Raw genomic sequence first — 27673 nt, 5'->3', positions numbered from 1 at the left:
GCATTTGCTTTCCATATGACCAATGCTGTTAAATTGTGCTTTATTATACTTGGTGGAATATGGCATATTTGGTGATGCGTGTGGTCATTTGGGGTAAAACGGTCTACTAATGCAGTGGTTCCCAACCCTGGTCCTGGAGGACCCTGTAGGTTGCTGTTTTTTGTTCCAACCGAACTCTGTTACTTAATTGGACCCTTAATTGGACTAATTTGCATACATTTGACTTTTATAATTGTGTAATAAGAGTTGGTTCTTTAATAAGTTCTTTATCCAATTCTATACTTAACTTAAAACCCCAACTGTTTAAAATATTTAAAAGGCTCTGATTTAGGAAATAATTAGTCAAATTAAGGGTTCAATTAAGTACTTAAGAGCTCGGTTGGAACAAAAACCAGCTAAATGAAAAGCTTAAACACTACCCCTTCCCCTATGAATAAGTGTCCCGGTGTCTCCCCAGCTGTCAGCCCGCGAGGCGAAGATCCGCGACCTGGAGGAAGCGCTGTCTCGGGAGCGGGACACCACGCGCCGCCTGCTGGGCGAGAAGGAGCGCGAGATGGCGGAGATGCGCCAGCGCATGCAGCAGCAGCTGGATGAGTACCAGGAGCTGCTGGACATCAAGCTGGCGCTGGACATGGAGATCAACGCCTACCGCAAGCTGCTGGAGGGTGAGGAGGAGCGCCTGCGCCTGTCCCCCAGCCCCCCGCCACGGGTTACGGTGACGCGCACCACCGGCTCGTCCTCCTCGGCCTCGCGCACCGTGCACTCCAGCGCCCACAGCTCCTCGGCCACCAAGAAGAGGCGCATGAATGACACGGACAGCGAGGCCTCCAGCACGGCGGGCGGTGCCCTGGCCAAGACCCGCATCACCCAGCAGGCCACTGCTAGCGGCCGCGTCACCGTGGATGAGGTGGACCTGGAGGGGAAGTACGTCCGGCTCAGCAATAAGGCTGATGAGGTGAGTGGTGAGTGGCTGACTGACACACTCACTGACTGATTGACTGAATGAATGATTGACACACTGACTGTCTGACTGACTGAATGAATGAATGACTGACTGACTGACACACCAACTGACTGATTGAATGAATGAATGACACACTGACTGACTGAATGAATGAATGACACACTGACTGACTGAATTAATGAATGACACACTGACTGACCGATGAATGAATGAATGACTGACTGACACACTGACTGACCGATGAATGAATGACTGACACACTCACTGACTGATACTCTGACTGAGTGAATGACTGACTGATACACCGACACACTGACTGACTGACTGCATGAATGACTGTGTTGCAGTGTTAGCCCAGTTTGGCAAAAATCCATGCTGTGATCAGATGGGCAGGAGGGAAACAAGCTAAGAGTGCCCTCTGCTGGTCAGAATAAGAAGCTGCAGTGTTTTATGTGGCACAATATTGTGGTTTTGGCGGGGGGATCAGAGCAGTTGTACAGGGCTGGAGGGGCTGCTCTGAGTGTCAGTGTGTTGTGCGACGGCCTCTGACTGTCCCCGTGTCCCGTGTCTGTCCCAGGACCAGCCGCTGGGCCACTGGCAGGTGAAGAGGCAGGTGGGGACCCGCACGCCCATCGTCTACAAGTTCCCCCCTAAGTTCACCCTGAAGGCCGGCCAGACTGTGACGGTAAGAGCCTGACCCGAGGCCTTGAAAGGATGGCAATTCTATTGTTTGACTGTTTCTCCTCTGCCCGCCCACCGTGACTCCTGTCTCTCTCCCGCGCCTGTAGATCTGGGCTTCCGCAGCAGGCGGCACTCACAACCCCCCCTCAGACCTGGTGTGGAAGAACCAGAGCACCTGGGGCGCCGGGGACAGCTTCCAGACCATCCTGATCAGTGCCAATGGAGAGGTGGGTACCGAAATGACTTAAAAATACATGAAAAAATAGTTTGAAAACATCTGGAAGGAGGGTATTGCTCTGAAATTGCTGCACATCAAGAGCACTCATACCTCGGTCAGCCGAGGCTTGATAGCTATAAGCATATATTGTAGTGTTACATTACCCGAAGCCATGTAAAAAACAAACATACAAACAAAAACTTGTATTGGATTCCTATTCAGTTTTCCATCTCTCTCTGCAGGAAATGGCCACCAGGAAAGTAGTGCGTGTGCTCTTCCAGGATGTTGATGACGATGATGAGATGGTGGGTACCTCTCCCTGTGCCCCCCGACACACCTGTGCCCCCCATTGTGATGTCTGTGTGTATTTGAATGTGTTGTGACTGTGAGACTTGTCTCCCCCTGTGTGTGTGTATGTGTATATACACCGATCAGCCATAACATTATGAGCACTGACAGGTGAAGTGAATAACACTGATAATCTCGTTATCATGGCACCTGTCAGTGGGTGGGATATATTAGGCAGCAAGTGAACATTTTGTCCTCAAAGTTGATGTGTTAGAAGCAGGAAAAATGGGCAGCGTAAGGATCTGAGCGACTTTGACAAGGGCCAAATTGTGATGGCTAGACGACTGGGTCAGAGCATCTCCAAAACTGCAGCTCTTGTGGGGTGTTCCCGGTCTGCAGTGGTCAGTACCTATCAAAAGTGGTCCAAGGAAGGAAAAGCGCTGAACCGACGACAGGGTCATGGGCGGCCAAGGCTCATTGATGCACGTGGGAGCGAAGGCTGGCCCGTGTGGTCCGATCCAACAGACGAGCTACTGTAGCTCAAATTGCTGAAAAGTTAATGCAGGTTCTGATAGAAAGGTGTCAGAACACACAGTGCATCGCAGTTTGTTGCGTATGGGGCTGCGTAGCCGCAGACCAGTCAGGGTGCCCATGCTGACCCCTGTCCACTGCCGAAAGCGCCTACAATGGGCATGTGAGCATCAGAACTGGACCACGGAGCAATGGAAGAAGGTGGCCTGGTCTGATGAATCACGAGTTCAAGGTGTTGACTTGGCCTCCAAATTCCCCAGATCTCAATCCAACGAGCATCTGTGGGATGTGCTGGACAAACAAGTCCGATCCATGGAGGCCCCACCTCGCAACTTACAGGACTTAAAGCAGGGGTGGGGAACGTCTGGCCTCTGGGCTGTTTGCGGCCCCTGAGGCTGTTTGCTCCGGCCCTAGAGTCCATTTGAAAAAAATAATTTCTGTGACATACACTTAACACTAGAAGCGCCGAGCTCATGTAATAAACATCTCTACTGCGTTTTAACTGCATAAACACGAAAATAAATAAGTTATAAACACATTTACCTAGAATAGCCAAAATCTGGTTATTTTCACTGGTCATTAAAATACATAATAACTCAAATATAACCCATAATCCTGCCTGCCCTTTACAATGGAGTCAGTCTGGCACTCCAGTGGCGATCTCTACCTGTCTACAGTCTTTCATGTGCTTGAAAAACACACGCATTGTACAGCATTACAGGTGTTTTCTTACAGCTGTATTCAGATAGAGCTGATACAGTGATTATCCGCAAATAAACATGGATTGGAAATGGAGACTGAAGAGAGCTCGTTTTGGACATGCCGTGTATATGAACATGACTGATTCAGGGCATCAGTGATACTGGCAATGACAGATCACTCGTGGGTTTGTGCCAGTGCTGTGAAAACACTGCGAGTGAAACCTGGGTCCAAATGGCACCGAGTGCTTTTACACCACTGATCAATACGCGATCGCTACTGCAGTACAGAGAGCAATGATGCAGCACATCGCAGCAAAATAATGATTCACGGACATTATCAGCGGAGGAGCATTTATTGCGATGCTATATATTGGTGGAGTAAAAGTGTCACCTGGAGAGGCTGTCAAAATGCAGTGTGAGATACGAGCTCCTGCAGGGAAAGTACAGAAACTGTCCTGTGTGACTATACGAGCTGTCCGGTATGCAGGATAAATATATAGTAAATAGTTTATTGAAATACACTGCTTGTATTCACTGTAGCTTTGTATGTTGAAAACAAAGTTTACACAGTGTTGAAAATGTTTACTGTAGTGTACAATTGTTTTGATTAATGCAGTTATTTGTGAACTATAAAATATTGCTTTTGAGCGTTAGTCCAATATTTAAGTTTACACTTGTTTCATTATCCTATTGTATGCTGTTTTTGAGCTTTTTGCTTATTTTTGCTTTTTGCAGTGTGTGCGTTTAGAAAAAAGTGATTTGTTCTTGCATTAGAATGTAAGTTTCATCTGTATTAATGTTTTGATTTAGGTGTATTAATTAAGGTTGCGGCCCGTGAATACATTTGTGAACACTCGAATGGCCCTTGATAGGAAAAAGGTTCCCCATCCCTGACTTAAGGATCTGCTGCTGACGTCTTGGTGCCAGATACCACAGCACACCTTCAGAGGTCTAGTGGAGTCCATGCCTCGACGGGTCAGGGCTGTTTTGGTGGCAAAAGGGGGACCTACACAATATTAGGCAGGCGGTCATAATGTTATGGCTGATCGGTGTATATATGTATACATACAGACAGGTGACAAATTAAAGGAAAAACCTACATAAAGTGTCTCAGTAATCAGTTTGTGACTGAAGCTCCTGTCATTCGTGCCCCAATAATGACCCCTCTTTCAAAGGCACTTAGATCCTTTCCTCTTGCCATCTTGATCCAAAATTGAGGTCAACTGGGCTGCTCAGCATTTTTATACATGCCATAGAGCATGATGGGATGTTAATTGCTTAATTGTATCATGCAGTACATCAGTTATATTCCTCCACTCATTTATTCAGGTTTTTCCTTTCATTAGTCACCTGTCTGTATGTGTGTGTGTGTGTGTGTGTGCGTGTCGTGCCTGACCTCTTCACCCCCTTCCCCCCCTCACAGGCGGCGCACAGCACGGTGGACGGCGAGTACAACCTGCGCAGCCGCACGGTGGTCTGCGGCTCCTGTGGTCAGCCAGGTGGCAGCGGCTGCACGGCGGTGGCCAGCTCGGGGGGCTCTAGTGTCACTGTGTCGCGCTCCTTCCGCAGCAGTGGGGGCGGCGGTCTGCCCGAGGGCCTGGTCTCGCACTCCTACGTGGTGGGCAACAACATGCCCCGGCAGGTCAGTGCTCCCCCTCCAAAACCGATCTCTTCATAACTGATCTTGAGAGATTGACTAATTAACCTAATTAATCCAGTGCAAAGCAGAAGAAAGATGGTGCGTTCAGTCAGGATTACTGCATCCACCTATAATTCTGATCAACGGCACTAGCCAACAGGATCTAATTCAATTCTCTGTTGTGAAGATGCAACCATCTCAAAGCATTTCGGAAAGAGTAGGGTCTAGAAAGCGGGAAAAGGAGTTTTAACTTTGTTCCCGCTCTCCCTTCCCCTGTATTACTCTCAGGGCCTCATTTTCCCCACAGTTTTTTTTTTTTTTTTCAAACATATTAATCATTTACTAGTCCAATAAACACACGTGCCGCCCTGTGCGCTAATCCTCGGCCGGGGGAGACACGCTGATTGACGTTTTTCATCTTCCCTTCCCCAGGTTGGCCCCAGAGCGGAGAACTGCTCCATCATGTAAACCCCAGACCTGCCCCATGCTGGACCCAGGCGGGGAAAGAGTCCGATTCCAGCAGGACAAGAGCGCAGTACCTGAAGAAACGTTTCTATGCCAAGTAGTTATGTTTTGTTTAGTTTATTTTTTTTATATATATATGAAACAAGTCTTATTTTGTACACCGTAAGCCATTTTTTTCTGCAGCCATATATATATATATTTACAGTAGGTAGTAGGATAGATTTGCTAACGCCGGGTATAAGTCTTGGTAACAGTAGAGAGATGAGTATCCCAAGCAGGACTGTAGCTAGGCTGGCCGTGTAGATGCTTCTAGAGATGGGGACAGGGAGAGGGGCAACCCAGACGCCAGGGTCTCGGATCCAGGGCGATTAAAAAGTCCAACGGAGACCGTATTTCGGCAGACGGCGATCCGAGACCGAGAAGTGTTTAGTTTAGAGGAAGTACGCAGGAGAAATCGTCCAGGGCTTTTTGTCGGAGAGTACTGCAGTGAGAAGATGATGCCGAAATGGATGCAGGTGCTGTAGGACTTCACGCCGGGCAGGAGATTCGGGGGTCTAGTTTTGATTTGGAGTGGGCTGTGCTTTCTGATAGTCGAGTAGTCGGCAATAGACTTTATTTTTCTTATATCTTTTTGGTATAGATGATTGTAACTGTCCTCGTAGAGAAATGACAGATCGGCAACCGCAGGTATTTGTGTCGATGATTAGAGAGTTTATTTTAATAACCGGACAAAAAAAAAAAAAAAAAAGACTTTTATATATATATATTAAAATCTGAAGGATGTGTTTGTTTAGGGCGAAAGACAAAACGACCCAATTGGCAGCTACATTCGTTTTTCCAAAATGTATTGGTGAATATATATATTTACAAAAGGTTACATTTATTTGATTTTGATTGAGTCTGATCATTTACTTCATAAAGACGGGACGGATACGAAATGTATTCCCGGCGGTGTTATGTTTGTCCACGTCCTCAACACCCAATCTTTTTTGCCAAGCCTGACTTGAAAACCGACCCACTGTGGGACTGGCCCGTCAGGTGACTAGATGCCGAGACGGGTTACCTAATTGAGATAAAAACAGGACCGGGAGTCCATTCTACCTCCCAATTCCATATCTCCCAAATTAATTACTTTCACTGCACAGCGCTGCCTTTTAAAACCCACAATCCTTCAGCTGTCTGTGATAATCACTCTGTTCTCACCGGCCGATATTGGGGTTAGTTCTCTCTGCACGTTCTTACCAAAGAGTCTGTTAGCAGGACCACATGGGGGCCGCAGGGATGACTTATCTTTGGGTTTGTGGCTCTCCGGCAGCAGGGGCCAGGATCACAGTATTGCACTGTTTTTTGTGTTTTTTTACTTGAACTGCCATTAGAGAGAATGTAACGAACCTGGATGATTCTTTTTGATCTTATTTTGTAACCCAGTCAGTGCCACTCCACTCATGTCGTCGGGGGGCCTCTCTCCAGGTGCAGCTGGTGGGATTGTTAGCTTGCTTCAATGTATGGGGAGGGGGGGGATTTCAATATTGGTAACACTCAGTTCTGTTGATTACGCAGATGTTACAAACACTATGTGACTAAGTATTGCTAAACACATTTTTGTTGTTTGAGAAAAAGCTTATTTTTGATACGGGGTGTAAATGACAATATATATTTCTCACAGTATCGTGTCTAAACGGAACGGCTCGATTCAACGCAGCTTGAACATGGAATTCGCTTTTTTTTTTGGGGGTGAAATTTTTCGGCCAAAACCGAATCCTAGGCGAGAAAAAAAAGTGAAACTTGGTGGACTTGTCCTGTTAGAACGGGAAGTTTCCACTCCGGACTGTAACTGATAATGTTCTGATTGGTGGATAATTAGGTCAATGACGCAATTAAGGAACTGGCTAGTTCAGTTAGAGTAGGGGTTCCGGAATGGTGCCGCCTCTTTTCTACATCAATTCCGAGCCAAATCGGATGAGGAATTGCATACATCTTCTCTGTCTTGTAATAATGACTTAAGCTGCCCGGAAAGCTGCTTGGCTGTGTTCTCCACGGTGATGAGCTTTAGGGTGTCACAGTGCTGTACGCACCGTTTACCTTGTCAAAAAGGGTCTCGGTACACACTCTGTGAAGCCTCGATAATTTTGTTTCTTTGAGGGCCAACTCGGCTTTGATTGGTCACATGTACAGCACAGCAGGTGATATGGAAAATCTGTAAGCCCGAAAATCAACCGCAGCGACACGACCAAAGAAATGCATAGAAGTACTCAGGAAGGTCAAGGATCGAGTTCAAGGTTAAATCGGGATCCAGTTTCTTTTTTTGTGTGTTTTGTGTCGAATAAGTAATTTAGCTAAAAGGAAGATTGCTTGTTGATTTAGGGGCTCAATTCCATATAAATTATGGAGAATGAAAAATCTCCATTGTAAATTCAGGTCTGTTGATTATTTTCTTATCACACAATCCCAATTCTCAAAAATACATAATACATGGAGAAATACTATATATAGAGTTAGTCTGGTTCAGTTATTTTTGGAAAAATGCTCTATTTTTACTGCATAGTACGTAATGGAATTCAGTGTTACCAATATTTATTTTTCATACTTAAAAACAAATGGAAAAATAAACTTTTCACAATACTTGGTTGATGTCATTGTATTTTGTTGGCTACATCCCCAGAATCACTTCATAGAACAGAAATGAAAATTGTCACGTCCCCACAGGTGTTTATCTTATGTACACTATATACACACACATGCACAGCAAACATACATTGACAGGTTACGTTCTGAATGCTGGGTCGCTCTCCCACAAGACATGAACAAGACTCTCTGAACTTGAGGGCAGATACTTCAGAGCAACAACAACAACACCTGAACATTTACAAACCCAAGAGCCCGCCCGACCAGGTGTTTGTGAAAAGACTCTTGGGTCGACCAATGATACAGTCCCGAACGTATTGAAAACAAACTAATTTGACGTGTGATTAAAAAACAACTAGAATGTCTCTTTCAAAAAGTAGAAGTTCAATATCCAGATGACCGATCCAGCCACAACAGTGCCTCTGCTCATACTCATTTACTTAACTGGTCACAAGTGCCACCATCCTCCACTCCCAGGCTGTATTAAAATCACGACAGGCATGCGGTCCGAGCTCGGGTCCAGGATAGCAACAGCGCCGCCTTTTGTTCACTCCTGGGTCGAGCTCTAGATGACTGGCTTCATCCTGATGCATTGTGGGAAGTTTCCGTGGCTGGCTCCTTGCAAGTATCATTATGCCTCCCTCCCCCTGTCTGCTAAAGGACAGGTTTTTGTTTTTCCCCCCCTCTATCGCTGTCTTGTGACGGCCCACACCTGTGGGAGATGGTTTTGTAATCATTTGCACTTGCCTTGTTAAAGTCGATAAAATCCTCTGTAATTGTGGAGCTGTGGCAGCAGATCCACAGGACTAGGTGGCGCCAGTCTGTGTCCAGTCTGTAGGGGGGCAGTGTGAGGCTGACCACCGGAGCCCCCACCCTCATCCCACCACACCCCTCTCACCGCCTCTGCCTGCCCCGGGGCGGTGAGGGGGGCCGGTGGCGGTGCGGCAGGTCGTAGTGGCCGGGGATGTGGCTGTTCACAGGCAGGTCGTAATGGCCGGGGGGCAGCTGTTCTGGCACCTCCACTAACACACGCCTCTCTGCTGGGTATAGAGAGTAAATTTCAATTCAGACCGAGCTTTATCCACACCACAAGTTCATACAATATTGCCAAAGCATGTAGGATGCAGGTGAAAATACATAAACAAAAATATAAATATGTATTTATTGAAGCAAGTCCCCCATCTCCTTTTTGTGTTCCTTTCAAAGCCCGTCCCCCTCCCTCCCCGCCTCTCTCTCTCGTACCTCTGGCTGTGGTGCCGGTCGGAGACCCCGGCCCGATCTCGACGTAGGACCGCTCTCTCGGCGCCGGGGACTTCATCTCCACATAGCTGCTCTCTGAGGGCCGACCGGGCAGCAGCGGCGGGTCCTTGATGGTGGCGTAGGGGTTCTCGCTGTTCAGGGAGCTGCAGCTCAGGTCCAGGCGCTCCTTGGGCAGATCTGATGGGGGTAGGGGGGGGAGAAAGGACAGCAAAAGGAGAGCAGTGGTCAGATGGCCGGGCCTGGGAGACCATCTGTTTTCAAACCATACTCCCCCAACTCTAGCTGCCTTCCATTCTTTAAATCAGTTCTCAGAAGAAGATCCGTCTATCGAGGGTGATCTCTGATGAGTGGGGGGTGTGGGTGTTAATTCAAGTGGGTGTACGCAAAATTCCTTTCAATTTAAGTGGGCGTACTCAAAGTTTCATTCAAATTAAGTGGGACTATTTATAGTTCCTTTCTGTTTAAGCGGGTTACACGCAAAGTTCCTTTAAATTTAAGTGGGAATACCTGCAAAATTTCTTTAAATTATGGTAGGAATACGCAAAGTTCCTTTCAATTCAAGGGGACATGTGCCCTCGACCACACCTCTGAGTCTTGTGTTGGATTGACAAAGGTGGCCGAATACAATTACCTGCTTAAATCACGACATTGAGGGAAAAGGAAGCAACATTGCGTGGCTATTACTGGCTTTTCCAGTCTTAAATTGAGAGAATGAAATGCCTCAAGCTCAAATCAAGTTAATGAGATGTCTAGCGATCCCAAATAAAAACCTAAAGCTATCCAGCCCAACTTAAGTAAACCGCCAAATTGGCTATGGGCCCTGCAGAGATTCCCTGGGCCGCCGCTGCATGGATCCCCACATACTGTCTGTCACCTCAGGACGCGTGTGGCACGGTGCCGTGAACAGCCTGGCCTTCCCAGCCCTGCGTGTGCAGAGTCACAGCAATGTAGCGGGAGTGTCAGCATCGCACCGTACACTGCCGGGAGTTGGAGAGACACCAAGACTCAGATCACGGTCTCCGGCTTGGTTGGCCTTCACGCCTCTCATCGTACCGCTGAGTGGGTGGCGGTCTGACGACGATGTTGACGACAGGCGCGTCGGCCCCCTCAACCCGAGAGCGTCTGCGGCCGCACTGCACGGCAACACGAGCGCAAAAGTATGACGACAGAAAATCGGAATTACCCTTGTTGTAATATTTGCCCAGGCTGCTACTGTAGCTGGTGCTCCCGTCAATCCCAAAGGCACCTGGGAAAACGCAAAGCACACTCTTAATCCTTACAAATCATAGTAAAAAAGGATTTGGGTATTTTAGCAAACGGAGCATGGGTCACTTTGCCAACTATGTTATACATAGATTGTTAAGTCATATGAACTGTTCAGTATTAAATAGTTTGGAGAACAATTTAGGGCCGTATCCATAAAGCATCCGAGAGTGCAAAATCAGTCCTAAGTACCTGAAATATCTGAGAGTGACGTCAATTTGCTCCTACTTTTACTCTAAGGAGTAAAAGCTATTTATACAGATTCTTTAGAATTAAAAGTATCCAACTTGACCAATATTTAGGAGCTCCCCACGAGGTCCCTTAACTAGTTAGGAGTTGGGAGACGGCAGCAATGAGGGGCGACTGAACGCAGCTTCCATGAAAGGAAAGCTGTTACAGCGGTGTGATGATGAAGAGTTACTGCGGCGATATAGATTGGACAGAAATTGAATATTCTTGCTAGTTTAGTTTAATCCGGTCAGAAATGCGGCACTGTCAGCCGAGATACAGGTGGAGACAGTGTTGCAGTGTCTGGCTACAGGGAAATTGAAACAATGGGACCATCATCACAGCCTTCAATAAACAGAATTTCCCATCAAACCATAATGACATTAACAGCACCCGAGATCGTCCAACAGTTTATTGATTTCCCCACGACTGCGCGCAATTCTATATTCTATATCCGATTATTTTTTAACAAAAATAAAAGTAAAAAATAAGCCACAAAATGAATGAAAAATGTTCCAATCATACAAAGCATATTCATAATAAAGTGTTACGCGTTGACGAACTCATGTTGGATTTTATTCAATACAGAAAGTGTCTGAAACAGCGAATCGGTGTAAAACCTTCATGAATGAACGCCAGTGTTTCCACTTTGAATTAATCTAGCATTTTAATTCCATGCAGCACATTAATGTCCTCATAATAAAGGAATGAGGGGCAATGCGTATTATTTTATGTCAACTTATTAACAAATAAACGGCTGAGTTTGCATATTCCTATAGTTGTATTTTCGTTTCTGCTTGTCTACATGTGATCTCACCTTATTTGGGGTTTTAGTTTTTTTTCCAAAATGAAGAAAATGTCACAGTGAGCCGTATTCTAACAAACCTGTGAAAATTTGCTAAACGTTTTTCTTGGAATTGGATCCTATTCCCAGCTAAACGTAGGTGTAAGAGACTTTATGACTGACTTTTACCGCCTAATCTGAGTGAGGAGTAATTTTACTCCTCAACTAACTTTTAGAGTGATTCCTAGGAGTAATTCTAAGATGTTTTATGCATACGGGCCCTGAGTTTTAACTTAACTTAAAGGTTCAAATGAATCTAAAAAAGACAAAGTAATCAACAGATTTACACTGTCAACATTATAACTTTAAAACTCGCAGACAAGACTGTTTTATGCAATGAAGATCGGAGTGAAAGTTTTAAAAGTTTGTTTTTTAATATATACTCTTACGCAACTCTTACTCTGTGGTTTTGTGGTCAGAAACTGAGTGACTGGCGAGGGGAATCTACCAGTGTGGGGGTGTACCTGGGTCTTTGCGCAGGGCAGGGTCGAGCTGTTTCCAGTCGGCGGGCAGGGTGGCGTTGCTCTCGGCTCCAAACAGCCCCAGCCTCTCCCGCTCCGCGTTCTTTATATCGAGGAAAAGCTGATTATTGGTGGTCTGTGCGGAGGGAGGAAACCATGGGCATCAGCCGAGCCAGGGCACGGGCACATGCACGGGGCTGGGCACACACAGGGCACAGCACTCGCTCTCGCACATACCTGGACACACACACACAGTTGCAAAAGTGCAGCACAATTCGACACCTATGTGCGTAGACCTCTGCTATTGTGCTGAGAAGCTGGTATTTCATTTAGCGATTCATATCAGAAAAAAACTTCTGCATTTCTAGGCATAAGATAACGGCCTCAACTTCATTCAGCTTCAGGTGGGTAGCAAGTTCCCAACCTCCACAACTCTTGGTGTAAAGAAAACTTGCATCCCCACCCCTTCCCCCAACTTGCAATCTCCGCTGTGTTCAGAGATAACGAACAGACCTAGTTGTTGTTCGCCGAGCTTTGGCAGGGGAGGGAAGATGCTTTCTATTAAACATTGACATTCCTCTACAGGAAAGTTAATCTGTGGGAAGATTTTCCACGTGACGCCAATCTGACCGAGATTTGGATGTTATAGAATTCCAGCCACGACGAACACGCTATGGGAAAATAAAAACGCTGCAAAGGCTTCTGGCAGCAGCTTCGGCCAAGACTTTTACCTCCCCTTTCGGCGGGGAGGACTAATTAACAAGTCAGGTTTACGAGACCCCCGCTGCCTTCTCGAGCCAATAAAAACCTATACAGAAAAGAAAAGACACGCAGCTCTGGTAAAACCCAGCACGTATCCCCGAAGCTCTGGCCTGGTGCTCGCCTGGGGAATCGGGCGTTGGAGTTTGCGAATCAGAATCCTTTCCCACCCGGCTGGGGTCACGTGACTATGGAATCCGGCAATAGCTCCAGCGCAGATACACGGACTGAGGAACTGTTACACCATTTTCTTCCAAAAGCTTTCATACGGCAAGCTGGCGGGTCCAAAAATCTTTAGTGTTCAAGTGCCAATCATTGTTCCTGCCACAGTTTTAATTCATTAAATTAAAATTAAAATTAATCTTTTGTACCACAACAAGTTCAGATCTGTCCTAAGAGGTCAAAGGGCACATCAGAGAGGCATGGCATACCACTATATTGAAAACACAACTAATGAGAGAAGACCATTGGAAAACAGAGACACAGCTAGTCCTTTTTGTACTTCAATGGTCAGCCCACATTTTCAAATACAGGGGCCGAGAGGCAGATTGGACTTTCTGGCCGCAGTGGACGGGCTGAGCAGGTTTCATCAGATGAGTCTTGAAAGCAAATCCACAGCGAGGCTTTTTTAATGTTTTAACTGTTCCGCTCACTAATGCAAATTCTCCTCTGGTATCTGTCTGTTTTCAAACTAAACACATACAGACGGGTGACAAATGAACGGAAAAACCTGAATAAATCAGAGGAGGAACATAACGAATGCAGATGCCTCCAAACAGGTGCACTGCATGATACAATTAAGCAATTAACATCCCATCATGCTCTGTGGCATGTGTACAAATGCTGAGCAGCCCAGTTGACCTCGATTTTGGATCAAGATGGCAAGAGGAAAGGATCTCAGTGACTTTGAAAGAGGGGTCATTATTGGGGCACGAATGGCAGGAGCTTCAGTCACACAGACACTCAACTGGCTCGTGTTCTGGACAAATGGGCGAGTGCATGTGTGGGACACCAAGAGAACAGGACAGGCCTGACTGCTGGACCCCTACAGTGAGGGGGTCCGGAGGCTCTGTTATGCTGTGGGGGGCATTTTCCTGGCATGGTTTGGGTCCACTTGTCCCCTTAGAGTGAAGGGTCACTGCAAATCATGACAAAGTTATTCTGAGTGAACACCTTTATCCTATGGTGAAACACTTCTCTCCTGATGGGAGTGGTCTCTTCCAGGATGACAATGCCCCCATCCACAGGGCACGAGGGTCACTGAATGGTGTGATGAGGATGAAAATGATGTGAATCATATGCTATGGCCTTCACAGTCACCAGATCTCAACCCAACTGAACACCTATGAGAGATTCTGGACCGATGTGTTAGACAGCACTCTCCACCACCATCATCAAAACCCCAAATGAGGGAATATCTTTTGGAAGAACGGTGTTCATCCCTCCAGTAGAGTCCAGAGACTCGTAGAATCTGTGTCAAGAGCATTGAAGCTGTTCTGGTGGCTCGTGGTGCCCAACACCTTACTGAGACACTTTAAGTTGTTTTTTCCTTTAATCTGTCACCCGTCTGTAGGTCACACACACACAAGCAGACAAACACCTCAGACCACACACACACACACACGCACGCACATGCACGCACACACACACCTGCACACACAAGAGAGTTAAGGTATGGCCTGTAGAGCAGCTGTTAATGCTTACAGAGATGGGGCACGCAGCTCTAGGGCAAGAGGGCAGGTTTCAAAGAAGCCATAGTACAGCTGAAGCAAGGGACATTTAATGCCACACAGACTCCACCCACCTTGACGGAGCCGCCCGCCCGGTCCTGGTTATTGGGGATGTGTGGGTGGGGCAGCCTGCTCTGGGACAGGGTGTGGTAGCTGGGGTTGGAGTAGTAGTGGTGGTAGTTGGGAGGGACGTCTGCAGAGACAACAAGAGACAGAGGGGCAGGGGGTGTAAAAAGAAGAAAGTTACAAAAAGACGACAATAGAAGGAAGAGGAGAAGATGATGAAGACAGCGGGAGGCAAGGAAGAGGCTCAGCCCCTCAGCGGACGTACCTGGCACGGCGTACTCGGAGTTGAGCGTGCGGGTGGTGCAGTAGGCCACGGTGGGCACCCGGCTGTGCTTGTCCCGGCGCCGGCAGCGGTGCAGCAGGAGCAGGGCGAACAGGAGCACCACCAGCAGCACCAGCACAATGATGCCCACGATGGCGCCCCACGACTCCCGCTCCCCCGGAGACACGGGCACCACCGCGCTGCCGCCCCCGCCTGCCCGGGAGCACAGAGCAGCGTCACACACGGCATCCCAGCATCCCCCCCGGGAGCAGCACTTCAAACCCGGGACGCTAACATACAGTGTAATCAAACCCAGAGACACGGAGGAAGGTTACCGATCGATCGGTTTGGTCACCTGACTGGCAGTCTCCCGTCTGGGCGTCGCAGGTGGCGTTGAGGGGACAGGTGCAGGTCTGGGCGCAGCGCAGGCCGAACGTCCCAGGGTGGCAGTCTGAGAAGGGGGAAGGAGGACAGGCTGAGACTTGGACCTCTCTCGTTGATTTTAGTGTGCATCAACGAGAACAGTAGAAAACACAAATCGACTGTACACACTACAGGTCGGCCAATTAATCGGGGCTGATAACACTTTTGAAACTATGAGTAACTTGGCAAATAATGACCGATAGTTTTTTGGGGTTGTACGCATTAATATCCTTGTTATAGGGCAGTGGTATTCAAACCGGTCCTGGAGTGACATCTGCCCTGCTGGTTGCAACTGAGGTCTTAATTGCTTAATTGAATCCTTAATTGACCTAACAAAGCAATATACCATTCAGTTAAGTAATTAAGACCTATGTTGGAACAAAAGCCAGCAGGGCAGGGGTCACTCCAGGACCAGTTTGAAAACCCCTGTTATAGGGGATAAACACGACCTCTAGTGGTGAATTGAAAACCACTGCTGACTCCCTCATGGAGTTTATTGCCACGTGTGACTTGTCTCAAGCACGCTTGGCTTGAACTTCAAATTGATGCTCGATGAACAACTCTGGCTGTGAGAAGAGGTACGTAAACAAGTTGTCAATAAAAGTTGTCACGACACAGTCAATCAAACATTGAAAACAAATTAAACAAAATGGAAGGTACTTTGTTTACGATTGTGGCAGTATTATAATAGGTACATACAGTGAGGGAAAAAAGTATTTGATCCCCTGCTGATTTTGTACGTTTGCCCACTGACAAAGAAATGATCAGTCTATAATTTTAATGGTAGGTGTATTTTAACAGTGAGAGACAGAATAACAACAACAAAATCCAGAAAAACGCATTTCAAAAAAGTTATACATTGATTTGCATGTTAATGAGGGTAATAAGTATTTGATCCCCTATCAATCAGCAAGATTTCTGGCTCCCAGGTGTCTTTTATACAGGTAACGAGCTGAGATTAGGAGCACTCTCTTAAAGGCAGTGCTCCTAATCTCAGCTCGTTACCTGTATAAAAGACACCTGTCCACAGAAGCAATCAATCAATCAGATTCCAAACTCTCCACCATGGCCAAGACCAAAGAGCTGTCCAAGGATGTCAGGGACAAGATTGTAGACCTACACAAGGCTGGAATGGGCTACAAGACCATCGCCAAGCAGCTTGGTGAGAAGGTGACAACAGTTGGTGCGATTATTTGCAAATTAAAGAAACACAAAATAACTGTCAGTCTCCCTCGGTCTGGGGCTCCATGCAAGATCTCACCTCGTGGAGTTTCAATGATCATGAGAACGGTGAGGAATCAGCCCAGAACTACACGGGAGGATCTTGTTAATGATCTCAAGGCAGCTGGGACCATAGTCACAAAGAAAACAATTGGTGACACACTACGCCGTGAAGGACTGAAATCCTGCAGCGGCTGCAAGGTCCCCCTGCTCAAGAAAGCACATGTACTGGCCCGTCTGAAGTTTGCCAATGAACATCTGAATGATTCAGAGGAGAACTGGGTGAAAGTGTTGTGGTCAGATGAGACCAAAATCGAGCTCTTTGGCATCAACTCAACTCGCCGTGTTTGGAGGAGGAGGAATGACCCCAAGAAGACCATCCCCACCGTCAAACATGGAGGTGGAAACATTATGCTTTGGGGGTGTTTTTCTGCTAAGGGGACAGGACAACTGCACCGCATCAAAGGGACGATGGACGGGGCCATGTACCGTCAAATCTTGGGTGAGAACCTCCTTCCCTCAGCCAGGGCATTGAAAATGGGTCGTGGATGGGTATTCCAGCATGACAATGACCCAAAACGCACAGCCAAGGCAACAAAGGAGTGGCTCAAGAAGAAGCACATTAAGGTCCTGGAGTGGCCTAGCCAGTCTCCAGACCTTAATCCCATAGAAAATCTGTGGAGGGAGCTGAAGGTTCGAGTTGCCAAACGTCAGCCTCGAAACCTTAATGACTTGGAGAGGATCTGCAAAGAGGAGTGGGACAAAATCCCTCCTGAGATGTGTGCAAACCTGGTGGCCAACTACAAGAAACGTCTGACCTCTGTGATTGCCAACAAGGGTTTTGCCACCAAGTACTAAGTCGAAGGGGTCAAATACTTATTTCCCTCATTAACATGCAAATCAATTTATAACTTTTTTGAAATGCGTTTTTCTGGATTTTATTGTTGTTATTCTGTCTCTCACTGTTAAAATACACCTACCATTAAACTTATAGACAGATCATTTCACTGTCAGTGGGCAAACGTACAAAATCAGCAGGGGATCAAATACTTTTTTCCCTCACTGTAGCACTTATATCCTGAAAACCCGCGGACATTTCAGAGCTTTCAGACAGCAAAATGTACTCACTAGATTTTTTTTTTTTACCGATGAAATACTGTGTTTCGAAGTGGATTATACCATTTATTTGATCAGGAAGTACAATTAATATTATTTATGTCCCCCAAGTAGTTTAGTAGTGATGAATAACAATTTCTGTGTTTCAAATGATTGTTTATGAAGTTACTGTACACTCGGAGCAGCGTGGGGGTTTAAATCATTTTTTTTTACATTTGGATCTTTTCTCATTTCTACCAAGTCATTTGCACAAGACTTATTTGTAGATTTGTATTTCTGGTTATGAACCTGTTCGTTTCTATTCTTTATTTTCAATTGTATTTGTGTAAATCAAGTGCGTGGATTACACACATTGGGCGTGTGTGTACGTGGTGACTCACTAATACGATTCCAGAATTATTTTCTAATGTTTCCTTGCAAATCTGGTTGTAAAAACAGCAGCCGCCTTTATTACTTGCAAATGCAACACAAAAATCTATCAATAAAAAGTAATGCAACGCGTGGTGCAGTCACGTGTTTATTTTATGTTTACATCTACATGCGTTTTTTATTAACTATGAAAGCAGTTCTACAAAACAAAGTCTTGAGTGTCTGTTTTAGCAGAGCCAGCGCATCTGCCAGGACTGAGCCTGAGAGAGAGGCAGGCCAGTTAATACTCAATAATACTGAATAAAGTTCAATCTGTTGCAATTTTACATTGAATGCAATATATATTTTTTGCAATATATATATTTGATTGATAAAAATTGGGAAAAAGATGCGTTTCCATCCAACTGGCTTTGTAGTGAACAAAATATGTAAAAATATAAAAAAAATTACTTAATTTCCTGTAAAAGCACTTAGTCATCAGTCATTAAGGCATCAGTAATCGGTAAAACCTGTTTTCCACTGGCAATTTGTCTCATAACTAGATCGACAAAAATCCTCCATTGAACATTAAAAAATGTTGGTTGATGGAAAGTCAGACGACTTTTGCGGTTTCCATCAAGCCTGTCATAAAGTTTTTTTATTAAATAGGCTTTTAAAAAATAGGCTTGATGGAAACCTGATTAATATTTACAGCTTTGTATCGATTGTTTTCAATACTAACACTGAGTACAGATCAATTTCGGCTTGCTTGTGCCTTTGCGGGTTTTTTTAAATCGAGCCAAAATCTGTCGACCTGCTTTAAAGCCTCCCTGCAGTAAACAAACAACGCTACACTGTCCTATCAAACACTACCACAGTAACGCAGGGTGTTCAACATTAACATCAGCCAACAAAACAAGTGGATGTGGTCCGGTGGGGGTACGTACTGCGCTGGCACTGGAGGCCGCGATATCCCGGGCTGCACACACAGCTGCCGTCGGCGGGCAGACAGGTGGCGCCGTTCTTGCAGGTGCAGGTCCTGTTGCAGCCCAGGCCCCAACGCCGCTCCGCACAAGGCTGCTCGCAGAGGGCACCTGGAGGGGGGGTGACAGGGAATCAAGTGCTGGCGACAAGCACTGGCACACTCACAGCCGACGCACCGTGGCACTGAGCTGCCATCTGACTGGCAACGGAAACACACAAGCAACCTGGCACCTGCGGGCCTCCACACAAGACACAACCATAACGTTCAGACATCCCCGGGGAAGTGTCCTTACCTGTCCATCCTGGCAGACACAGGCACTGCCCGCTGACGGGGTCGCAGCTGCCCGAGTGCTGGCAGCCACAGTGCAGACCGCAGCCCGGCCCGTAGGTGCCCTCCTGCGGAAGTAAACGACAACAGCACAGCTCAGGGCACTGAAGACAGACAGACAGCGCCCTCATGCCAGGCCCAGTTCGAGTCATTAGTCTGAAACCGGTTTGCTTCTCTCTTCTCTCCCACCGGGGCGATCGCTCACCTGGCAGTGCAGATCACACAGCGCCCCCCGCCAGCCCGGAGGACAGCTGCAGGAACCGTCCAGGTGGCTACAGGTGGCCCCGTTGGCACACTGGCACGTGCTGTTGCAGCCAGGACCCCAGCTCCCCCTGGCGCAGGGCATGGAGCAGTCCGCGCCCCGCCAGCCTAGAAACAGAACCACACAGCCGGTTACCGGGTTGGTCCTCCAACTGTTTGCGATATCTGGGGCAACAGGGGGTGGCACAGAGGTGAGGGCCCGGGACTCGTAACCACAATGAGTTCATATCCCAGACTCCAGTCCTGGGGGGCCGCAGTGTCTATTGGGATTTTTTCCAGCCAGGCTCTTGGCTCCTTAATTGGTCTAATTAAACAATGAACTCACCCTCCTTGCAGAAGCAGGTGCCGTCAATGGGGGAGCAGGCCACGGAGTTCTGGCAGGTGCAGCGAGAGGAGCAGTTCACGCCAAAGGATTCAGGGAGACAGTGGTCAGAACAGTGCTCTCCCTGTGGGGGGGGGGGATAGCCAGAAAACAAATGAAGACTTTTAATCCAGTTTAATCCAGGCAGGCGTTCTGTAGATCAGTAGTTCCCAATCAATTAAATTAAATTCTCCGACCACGGTTCGGAACGATTCCAGGGATTATGGGATTGGTAACAGGATTAATCGACTCACCGTGTATCCGGGGGCGCAGCGGCAGTTCCCGCTCTCGCTGTCACAGGTGCCACCGTTCGGGCACGGGCAGGGCTCCCGGCAGCCGTCGCCGAAGTAACCCGGGGGGCAGGTCTCATTGCAGAAGAGCCCTGCCCACCCTGGCTGGCACGTGCACTCGCCATCCATGGGGTGACAGCTGGGCACCGAGACACGGACACAGTCAGAGACGGGCAGTCAAATAAATTCAATATATGCTCGTTGACTTCTTAGGCATACAAAATCATCTTAATTAATTAATTGAATGGTCTATTTTAGTTTTTTGGGGGTGTGGGCACTAAGAACACTCTCAGTTGAAGTGTGAGGGCAAAAAGCTTAAGAACCACTGGTCTGGACCACGAAACAAACCTTTCATCACTCCCCACGAGTCTCAAACAACAACCCCATCAGCGACTGCAGTTTCATATCAGTCGTAAGAAGTGGCTGCTGACCGTGGGCAAATTGGACGGGGCAAAGCCGCCACCGGGTCCGGGCCCCAGGTTCGATTCAGAACAGAGAAAGAACCGAGACACTGACCTCAGCGTGTGCGCGGCATCGCAGAGGCAGACCTGGTTACAATCCATCCCGTACAGCCCGGGCGGACACATGCGCTCCTCGCAGCGCCCCCCGCGGAAGCCCTGCCCACACAGACACGCCCCGTTCAGGTGGAAGCAGCGCGCCCCGTTCACACAGTCGCAGAGCCCGGAGCAGTTCTGGCCGTATTTCCCCACCGGGCACTCCTCCTGGCACCTGGGGGCACAGAGAGGGAGGAAGTGACACACAGACATTTGATTGGTCCCCAAAGCATTACATTCCCCCAGCGAGGGGGGTCTCAGCCCTGGGTCTGCAGCTTTTCTGGGCAGGGGTTGTTGTGTCAACACTGTATCCTGAGAAAATCTAAAACTACTACACTACTACTCATGCTAATATTAAATACAATAATCTGCTATGCCAAAAAGTGTCCCGGTAAACAGTTGGCATTAAGGACACCTTCAGATCTGACATCGAGTGCCAACTAATCTGTAGGTGACCGTGCGCAGACTTACTTGTCGCCAGTGAAGCCCGGGATGCAGTGACACTGACCGCTTTTCGGGTCACAGTGGCCATGATTGTGACACAGGCAGTCCTGGGAGCAGTTCGGCCCAAAGCGGCCCACCGGGCAGGGCTCTGTACACACTACCCCCTGCGCAGAGAGAGAGAGAGTTAATAAAAATTTAAAAAATGGTCTGCTTTATTTTACACCTTCACAAAATGGGACACCATAGGAGTGGTCCAGACTTTTTATTTATGTAAAACGTCATCTTATAATCCCGTTCCCAGCAGCAGACTGTTTGAGTTTGAGCTGCGATCTCTGGTCTTTCTCCACCTACCGTCCAGCCCGGCTCACAAGCGCAGATGCCCAGGCCCTGGCAGCGCCCCTCGTTCTGGCAGGGGCACCGTAGGGGGCAGCTTTGATTTCGGCACAGCTCCGTACAGCTGGGGGGCGGGAAACAGACAGTGAATGTTGAAATCCTCACACTAACACACAGGACTTTGACTCATTCTATTTGTGTGTTCAATATAACATGGTTTCTCCTGCAGCGCGATGAGAGTTTTTGGTGTTATATCGGGGTAGAGGTGTCTCTTGATGCCCAGACACACCCCTCCGTGCTCTGGCAGTCAATATGGCTCGGCACAGACTCCTATGAAAGGGCCACAGGTGTCCGATCACACTCACAGGGTCCCAGTGTAGCCGTCCTTGCAGTGGCACTCGCCGGTCGCCCTGTCACAGGTGCCCCCCGTGCCACACTGGCAGCGCTGCGCACAGCCCTGGCCAAAGGTGCCCAGGGGGCAGGGGTCCTGGCAGCGGGAGCCATTGTAGCCGGGTGGGCAGCGGCAGGCGCCGGTCTGGGGGTCGCACTGGCCCCCGTTCTCACACTGGCAGTCCCGGCTGCAGTCGGGGCCCCAGTGCCGGCCGTCACAGGCTGCAAGACAGCAACAGCGATACAGGGTTACACTGATCACACGGCTGCTGGCCTGGAGGGTCATTTGTGCCAAAAGTTTTACATAAATAAATATATACAAAAATATAAATTAATAAATTAATGTAAATATATATACACTCACCTAAAGGATTATTAGGAACACCATACTAATACTGTGTTTGACCCCCTTTCGCCTTCAGAACTGCCTTAATTCTACGTGGCATTGATTCAACAAGGTGCTGAAAGCATTCTTTAGAAATGTTGGCCCATATTGATAGGATAGCATCTTGCAGTTGATGGAGATTTGTGGGATGCACATCCAGGGCACGAAGCTCCCGTTCCACCACATCCCAAAGATGCTCTATTGGGTGGAGATCTGGTGACTGTGGGGGCCAGTTTAGTACAGTGAACTCATTGTCATGTTCAAGAAACCAATTTGAAATGATTCGACCTTTGTGACATGGTGCATTACCCTGCTGGAAGTAGCCATCAGAGGATGGGTACATGGTGGTCATAAAGGGATGGACATGGTCAGAAACAATGCTCAGGTAGGCCGTGGCATTTAAACGATGCCCAATTGGCACTAAGGGGCCTAAAGTGTGCCAAGAAAACATCCCCCACACCATTACACCACCACCACCAGCCTGCACAGTGGTAACAAGGCATGATGGATCCATGTTCTCATTCTGTTTACGCCAAATTCTGACTCTACCATCTGAATGTCTCAACAGAAATCGAGACTCATCAGACCAGGCAACATTTTTCCAGTCTTCAACTGTCCAATTTTGGTGAGCTTGTGCAAATTGTAGCCTCTTTTTCCTATTTGTAGTGGAGGTGAGTGGTACCCGGTGGGGTCTTCTGCTGTTGTAGCCCATCCGCCTCAAGGTTGTACGTGTTGTGGCTTCACAAATGCTTTGCTGCATACCTCGGTTGTAACGAGTGGTTATTTCAGTCAAAGTTGCTCTTCTATCAGCTTGAATCAGTCGGCCCATTCTCCTCTGACCTCTAGCATCAACAAGGCATTTTCGCCCACAGGACTGCCGCATACTGGATGTTTTTCCCTTTTCACACCATTCTTTGTAAACCCTAGAAATGGTTGTGCGTGAAAATCCCAGTAACTGAGCAGATTGTGAAATACTCAGACCGGCCCGTCTGGCACCAACAACCATGCCACGCTCAAAATTGCTTAAATCACCTTTCTTTCCCATTCAGACATTCAGTTTGGAGTTCAGGAGATTGTCTTGACCAGGACCACACCCCTAAATGCATTGAAGCAACTGCCATGTGATTGGTTGGTTAGATAATTGCATTAATGAGAAATTGAACAGGTGTTCCTAATAATCCTTTAGGTGAGTGTATGTATATATATAAATAAATAACAAACTATACAAATAATTGACAAATATAATATGAAATGAATATACAGATAAATATATTTTGATGTATTTATTTATATTTTATTTCGTATTATATTGATCTATTTCTTTTTTAATGTTGGAACAAATCATCAAAAAGCTGGACAAAAACTGCCGATTCCCATGCCTGTAATGGCAGCTGCTGGCCACTAGAGAGCGCCAAACACAAACATTAACAGCACCCAGAGAAGCAGAGATTGTGTTTACATTCATCACCAACAGTGCGTTTGTAAAAGTTACAGCTTCACCTAGAAATCACCACTGACTCCAAATTGTGTAATAAAATAATTGGTTCTTTAATACGTTCTTTATACAATTCTATACTTTACTTAAATCCCCAACTGTTTAGAATCATTAAAAGGCTCTGACTTAGGAAATTATTAGCTCAATTAAGGGTTCGATTAAGTAATTGAGAGCTCGGGTTGAATAAAAAAAACAGCAAGGTAGGGGGTACTCCAAGGCCAGGGTTGATAACCACTGCTTTAGATTTCCAGGGCGATATTTTGATCTGCTACGGGTTTAGCTGCAAACCACCAAGCATAAATAAGGAGCACAGTTGTCTGGAAGGGTTACAGGACAGCACAGCAAAGTGAAGGTTCATTCGTTACGAGCTTGTGTCAACATCAGCTAGGATGGAGTTGGAGACCATCTCTCACTGTCCTGCTGTGTGTCGCTCAGCTGACACCGTGAAGCAAGATGCTGCGAAATACTCGAACCCGCTGTGTTTGGCCTAGAAATCAGAGTCAGACTGGTTCCCTTTGACATTGCCACTCAGTGTCTTTAACCCAGTGGGCTGTGACTCAAGCAGTGGGTGGCTGTAGTCTCCCTCTCCCCCTTTCCGTCTCCCTCTCCCTCTTTTCCCTCTGTCTCCCTCTCCCGCTCTCTTTCTCCAAACGTAACAGGGATCCTAGCCATTTCTGTTCCTCCAAATCCCCTCGGAATTTGCGAGGGATATGGGAAAATTCCAGCCAAACATTCTCTCCCATCCCACAGCTAGTTCGACAGACCGGCATTCAGGAAGTGTCAGGCCTAACCTCCCCCCCACCACACACACACACACACACACTGCAGCTTAGGAGCCTTATAAGGGCAGGCCTGTCACAACATCACAGTCACTGGCACTCAAAGCACAGAGGAGCGCTGGTATCAGACACAAAGGCTCATGGGAATCCCCCGAGTTCAGACGCTCGGGTGTGAATTGCAGTGTGGAAACGAAGGAGGGCAGAGATGCGAGTCGAAGGCAGCAGATGCCCAGGGTGAGGGAGTGAGAGTGAGGGCAGAGAGAGGGGGGACGGGGGCAGAGAGAGAAGTGGGCGGAAGTGTGCCAGGGGTCTCACCACTGGAGCAGTCCTCCCCTCGCCAGCCTGGCTCGCACTGGCACCGGTCCGGGCCCTGGCAGCGGCCGTGGACGCACTCGCGGGTGCAGCGGGCTGCAGCACACAGACACACAATTAGCAATCCAGAGTTACAGGACAGATCAGATCCAATGCGTCGGACCGCCTCCGTGCTCTCGTGTATCAGGCGTGTAATAGGTGTGGGTGCAGTACCCCCTCCCAGTACTCACGGACACAAGTCTCTCTGCTCTCGTAGTATCCAGGGCAGCACTGGTTCCTCTTGCGATAGTCGATCTTAACGCCCTGCCTGTAGGCGATCTTGTACACGATACTGCACAGAGACGCAGAGAGAAGCATGCAAAGAGAGACGCCCACAGAGACGCAGAGAGAGAGAGAGAGACACAGAGACATGTTCATATAGTGTATACAGTGAAACAAACAGTTTGTGGTGTGTGAATTTTATGTCTCACACACACAAACTTTAAACTGAAATAAGGACATTAAAGGATTTACATTACACTTACAGACAACTTCCTTTTACGTTGGGGAGAAATCAAAACACACAAACACTGCACAAGAGATCTTAACTAGTTCTTTGCCACAATTCAAGTTCAGCACGTTGACTGACATCTGAGTGAGGTTCTTGCCGGACGGTTTACAGAAACACTCCACCTGTGGCGCTTGCATTTGAAGAAGCTCCAGGCGTCGGCACAGGGCTCCTCGTACACCTGGTCGAAGGGGTGAGCGTAGGTCTCCTTCACGATGGTGGTGAAGCTGTCAACGACACACACACACGGGTCAGGCTTTTACTACAACAGTCACCGCACCTGCTTTTAGACACTCTCTCTGCTTTCCCACCTCTCCAGACAATTACACACCATAAATACGGACGATAATATATGTCGCTCACCTCTCCCATTGGCTGCAGACATTGGGGTCTTTGGGGTTCAAAGGCCAGGCCAGGTCGAGCAGAGCCCCCAGGAGGAGCCAGGTGGTGGCAGCTCTCTTCAGGAGGGGCATCATCCTGGGAAGAACACACAAGGCACCCGTGAGCCCAGGCCACCTTCTCCTCTTTCACACGGCGGTGGGACGCATCTCTATTTCCAATCGGTCCATCCATCCATCAACCCTCCCCCTTCTCCTCACTTCCTCCTTCCTCCAATCTCGGCACTGTGCTGCCAAGGAGGCCACATCTGGGAGCGATCAGAGAACGCCGGCCCCGGGGCAGACCGGGAAAGAAAAGGAAAGCTTCCTCTCTCCAATCGGCAGCTCCACCGAGCCATGGCCAATATATACCAGACGGGTCCCTACCCCCACACAAACTTCAGAATCCAGAGTATCATTCAGGGTAAATTAAACTAACTACTACAAGCAAAACTACAAAATCTTACCCCCACACAAACCTTTTAGAACTTGTGATTGGCAAGTGGGTCTACGTTTGGATTTGACCGGGCCTAGCAGAAGGACAGCATGCAATTTTGGTCTCCTTCCATCGAACGCGATGCGTTTTCAGAAAAAAACCACAATCCAGTAAAGAAAAGTAACAAAGACAGAAACTAACTGAGTTGTATATCAATGTGAACGGACAGCAAGCTTCAGTTGTCTCTAATTGAAAAAATAAACCAGAGGGACACGGGAATAAACAAAAATAAAAACACTACAAGGAAGTTCGACAAACACTTTGAAAGTTTGCCACACATCTCCAACAGCATCTTGGGGCTTCAGACGCACAAAACAGACTCGCACCACCACAGCCACTTTGATGGGAAGTGGGCAGGAAGTGGCCGGAGCCGGATATAAATACAGCGTGGGAAAACAAAACAGTTAGACTGACAGACAGACCCCGACTCGCTGAAGGAGAGCATGAGTTATAGCGACATGGACACCAACGATGTGCCTGGGGCAATAATTATGACCCAGAAACTGGAACGGACACTCTGATACTGCGCACACTGCAGCCCACAGACAGCTCGCTCGGTTCTAGACGACTATTAGAGAAGAGCCCTGGCTTGTGTGTGAAGACGGCTTCATCTTATGTCCGCCAAAAGTTTATAGAGTGAGCACTTTTGCAAATTAGCTGCTTACATGTTCCAATTACATGAAAGCGGTCAATAGCCAAGATATAGTCAACAAGTCTCAGACGAAATCTCCCCTCTCTCACTTCTCCCTGCTTGTAAGGATCTAATTCAGTTTCTGGCTTCCCCATACAGAAGTACTAACACACAAACTCACACACACACTCAAACTCAAACAGACACACACACACACACACACACACACACGCAAAAACACACACACAAACTAATACACACACAACAGACACACACAAACTCACATACAACAGAAACACGTAAATACACACACACAAGACACACGCAAATTCTCACACTCACACACACACACACACACACACACACACACACACAAGACACACAAACTCTCTCACACACACACACACACACAAACAACAGACACAAACTCACACACACACACACACACACACACAAACTCACACACACAGACAAACATATCAGCACTGAACAACAGACTCTATAGAGACATTCAAATGGCTTTCATTATCCGAGACAATCTGCCTGCTATTCTAAATGGGTAGATATTATTTAATCACTTTTGTTTTCCCGTCTTCTGGGTTTCAAACTGCATT

At 47.6% G+C, this 27673-nt stretch overlaps 2 protein-coding genes across 5 annotated transcripts in view; one reads left to right on the top strand and one right to left on the bottom strand.

Moving 5' to 3' along the window:
* The window catches only part of lmna (lamin A), a 31578-nt gene extending 23470 nt beyond the window's left edge, over nucleotides 1-8108 (top strand). The window contains exons 7-12 of the mRNA XM_066721195.1: nucleotides 458-955; nucleotides 1542-1649; nucleotides 1753-1872; nucleotides 2105-2167; nucleotides 4806-5024; nucleotides 5454-8108. Of these exons, the coding sequence (XP_066577292.1) occupies nucleotides 458-955; nucleotides 1542-1649; nucleotides 1753-1872; nucleotides 2105-2167; nucleotides 4806-5024; nucleotides 5454-5489 (1044 nt within the window). The 3' untranslated portion in view covers nucleotides 5490-8108. The remainder of the gene's footprint in view (nucleotides 1-457; nucleotides 956-1541; nucleotides 1650-1752; nucleotides 1873-2104; nucleotides 2168-4805; nucleotides 5025-5453) is intronic.
* Nucleotides 8032-27673, bottom strand: part of pear1 (platelet endothelial aggregation receptor 1) — a 34790-nt gene continuing 15148 nt past the window's right edge. Inside the window, exons 3-22 of one of the 4 annotated variants that reach the window (XM_066721191.1) lie at nucleotides 25919-26032; nucleotides 25681-25782; nucleotides 25239-25339; nucleotides 25012-25104; nucleotides 22013-22259; nucleotides 21666-21771; nucleotides 21342-21478; nucleotides 20833-21045; nucleotides 20281-20455; nucleotides 19991-20111; nucleotides 19610-19773; nucleotides 19370-19472; nucleotides 19040-19186; nucleotides 15340-15435; nucleotides 14988-15197; nucleotides 14731-14849; nucleotides 12171-12303; nucleotides 10555-10617; nucleotides 9354-9548; nucleotides 8032-9151 (exon numbers count right to left, since the gene is read on the bottom strand). In XM_066721191.1, the coding sequence (XP_066577288.1) occupies nucleotides 9006-9151; nucleotides 9354-9548; nucleotides 10555-10617; nucleotides 12171-12303; nucleotides 14731-14849; nucleotides 14988-15197; nucleotides 15340-15435; nucleotides 19040-19186; nucleotides 19370-19472; nucleotides 19610-19773; nucleotides 19991-20111; nucleotides 20281-20455; nucleotides 20833-21045; nucleotides 21342-21478; nucleotides 21666-21771; nucleotides 22013-22259; nucleotides 25012-25104; nucleotides 25239-25339; nucleotides 25681-25782; nucleotides 25919-26031 (2784 nt within the window). In that variant the 5' untranslated portion in view covers nucleotide 26032 and the 3' untranslated portion in view covers nucleotides 8032-9005. The remainder of the gene's footprint in view (nucleotides 9152-9353; nucleotides 9549-10554; nucleotides 10618-12170; nucleotides 12304-14730; nucleotides 14850-14987; nucleotides 15198-15339; nucleotides 15436-19039; nucleotides 19187-19369; nucleotides 19473-19609; nucleotides 19774-19990; nucleotides 20112-20280; nucleotides 20456-20832; nucleotides 21046-21341; nucleotides 21479-21665; nucleotides 21772-22012; nucleotides 22260-25011; nucleotides 25105-25238; nucleotides 25340-25680; nucleotides 25783-25918; nucleotides 26033-27673) is intronic. The other 3 variants (XM_066721192.1, XM_066721193.1, XM_066721194.1) reach the window with 3 other exon arrangements.

This window comes from Amia ocellicauda, chromosome 14, assembly GCF_036373705.1.
Source record: "Amia ocellicauda isolate fAmiCal2 chromosome 14, fAmiCal2.hap1, whole genome shotgun sequence".
Classification (NCBI taxonomy): domain Eukaryota; kingdom Metazoa; phylum Chordata; class Actinopteri; order Amiiformes; family Amiidae; genus Amia; species Amia ocellicauda.
The sequence above is the reverse complement of the archived record's forward strand: the minus strand, read 5'-3'. Positions and strand labels throughout refer to the sequence as shown.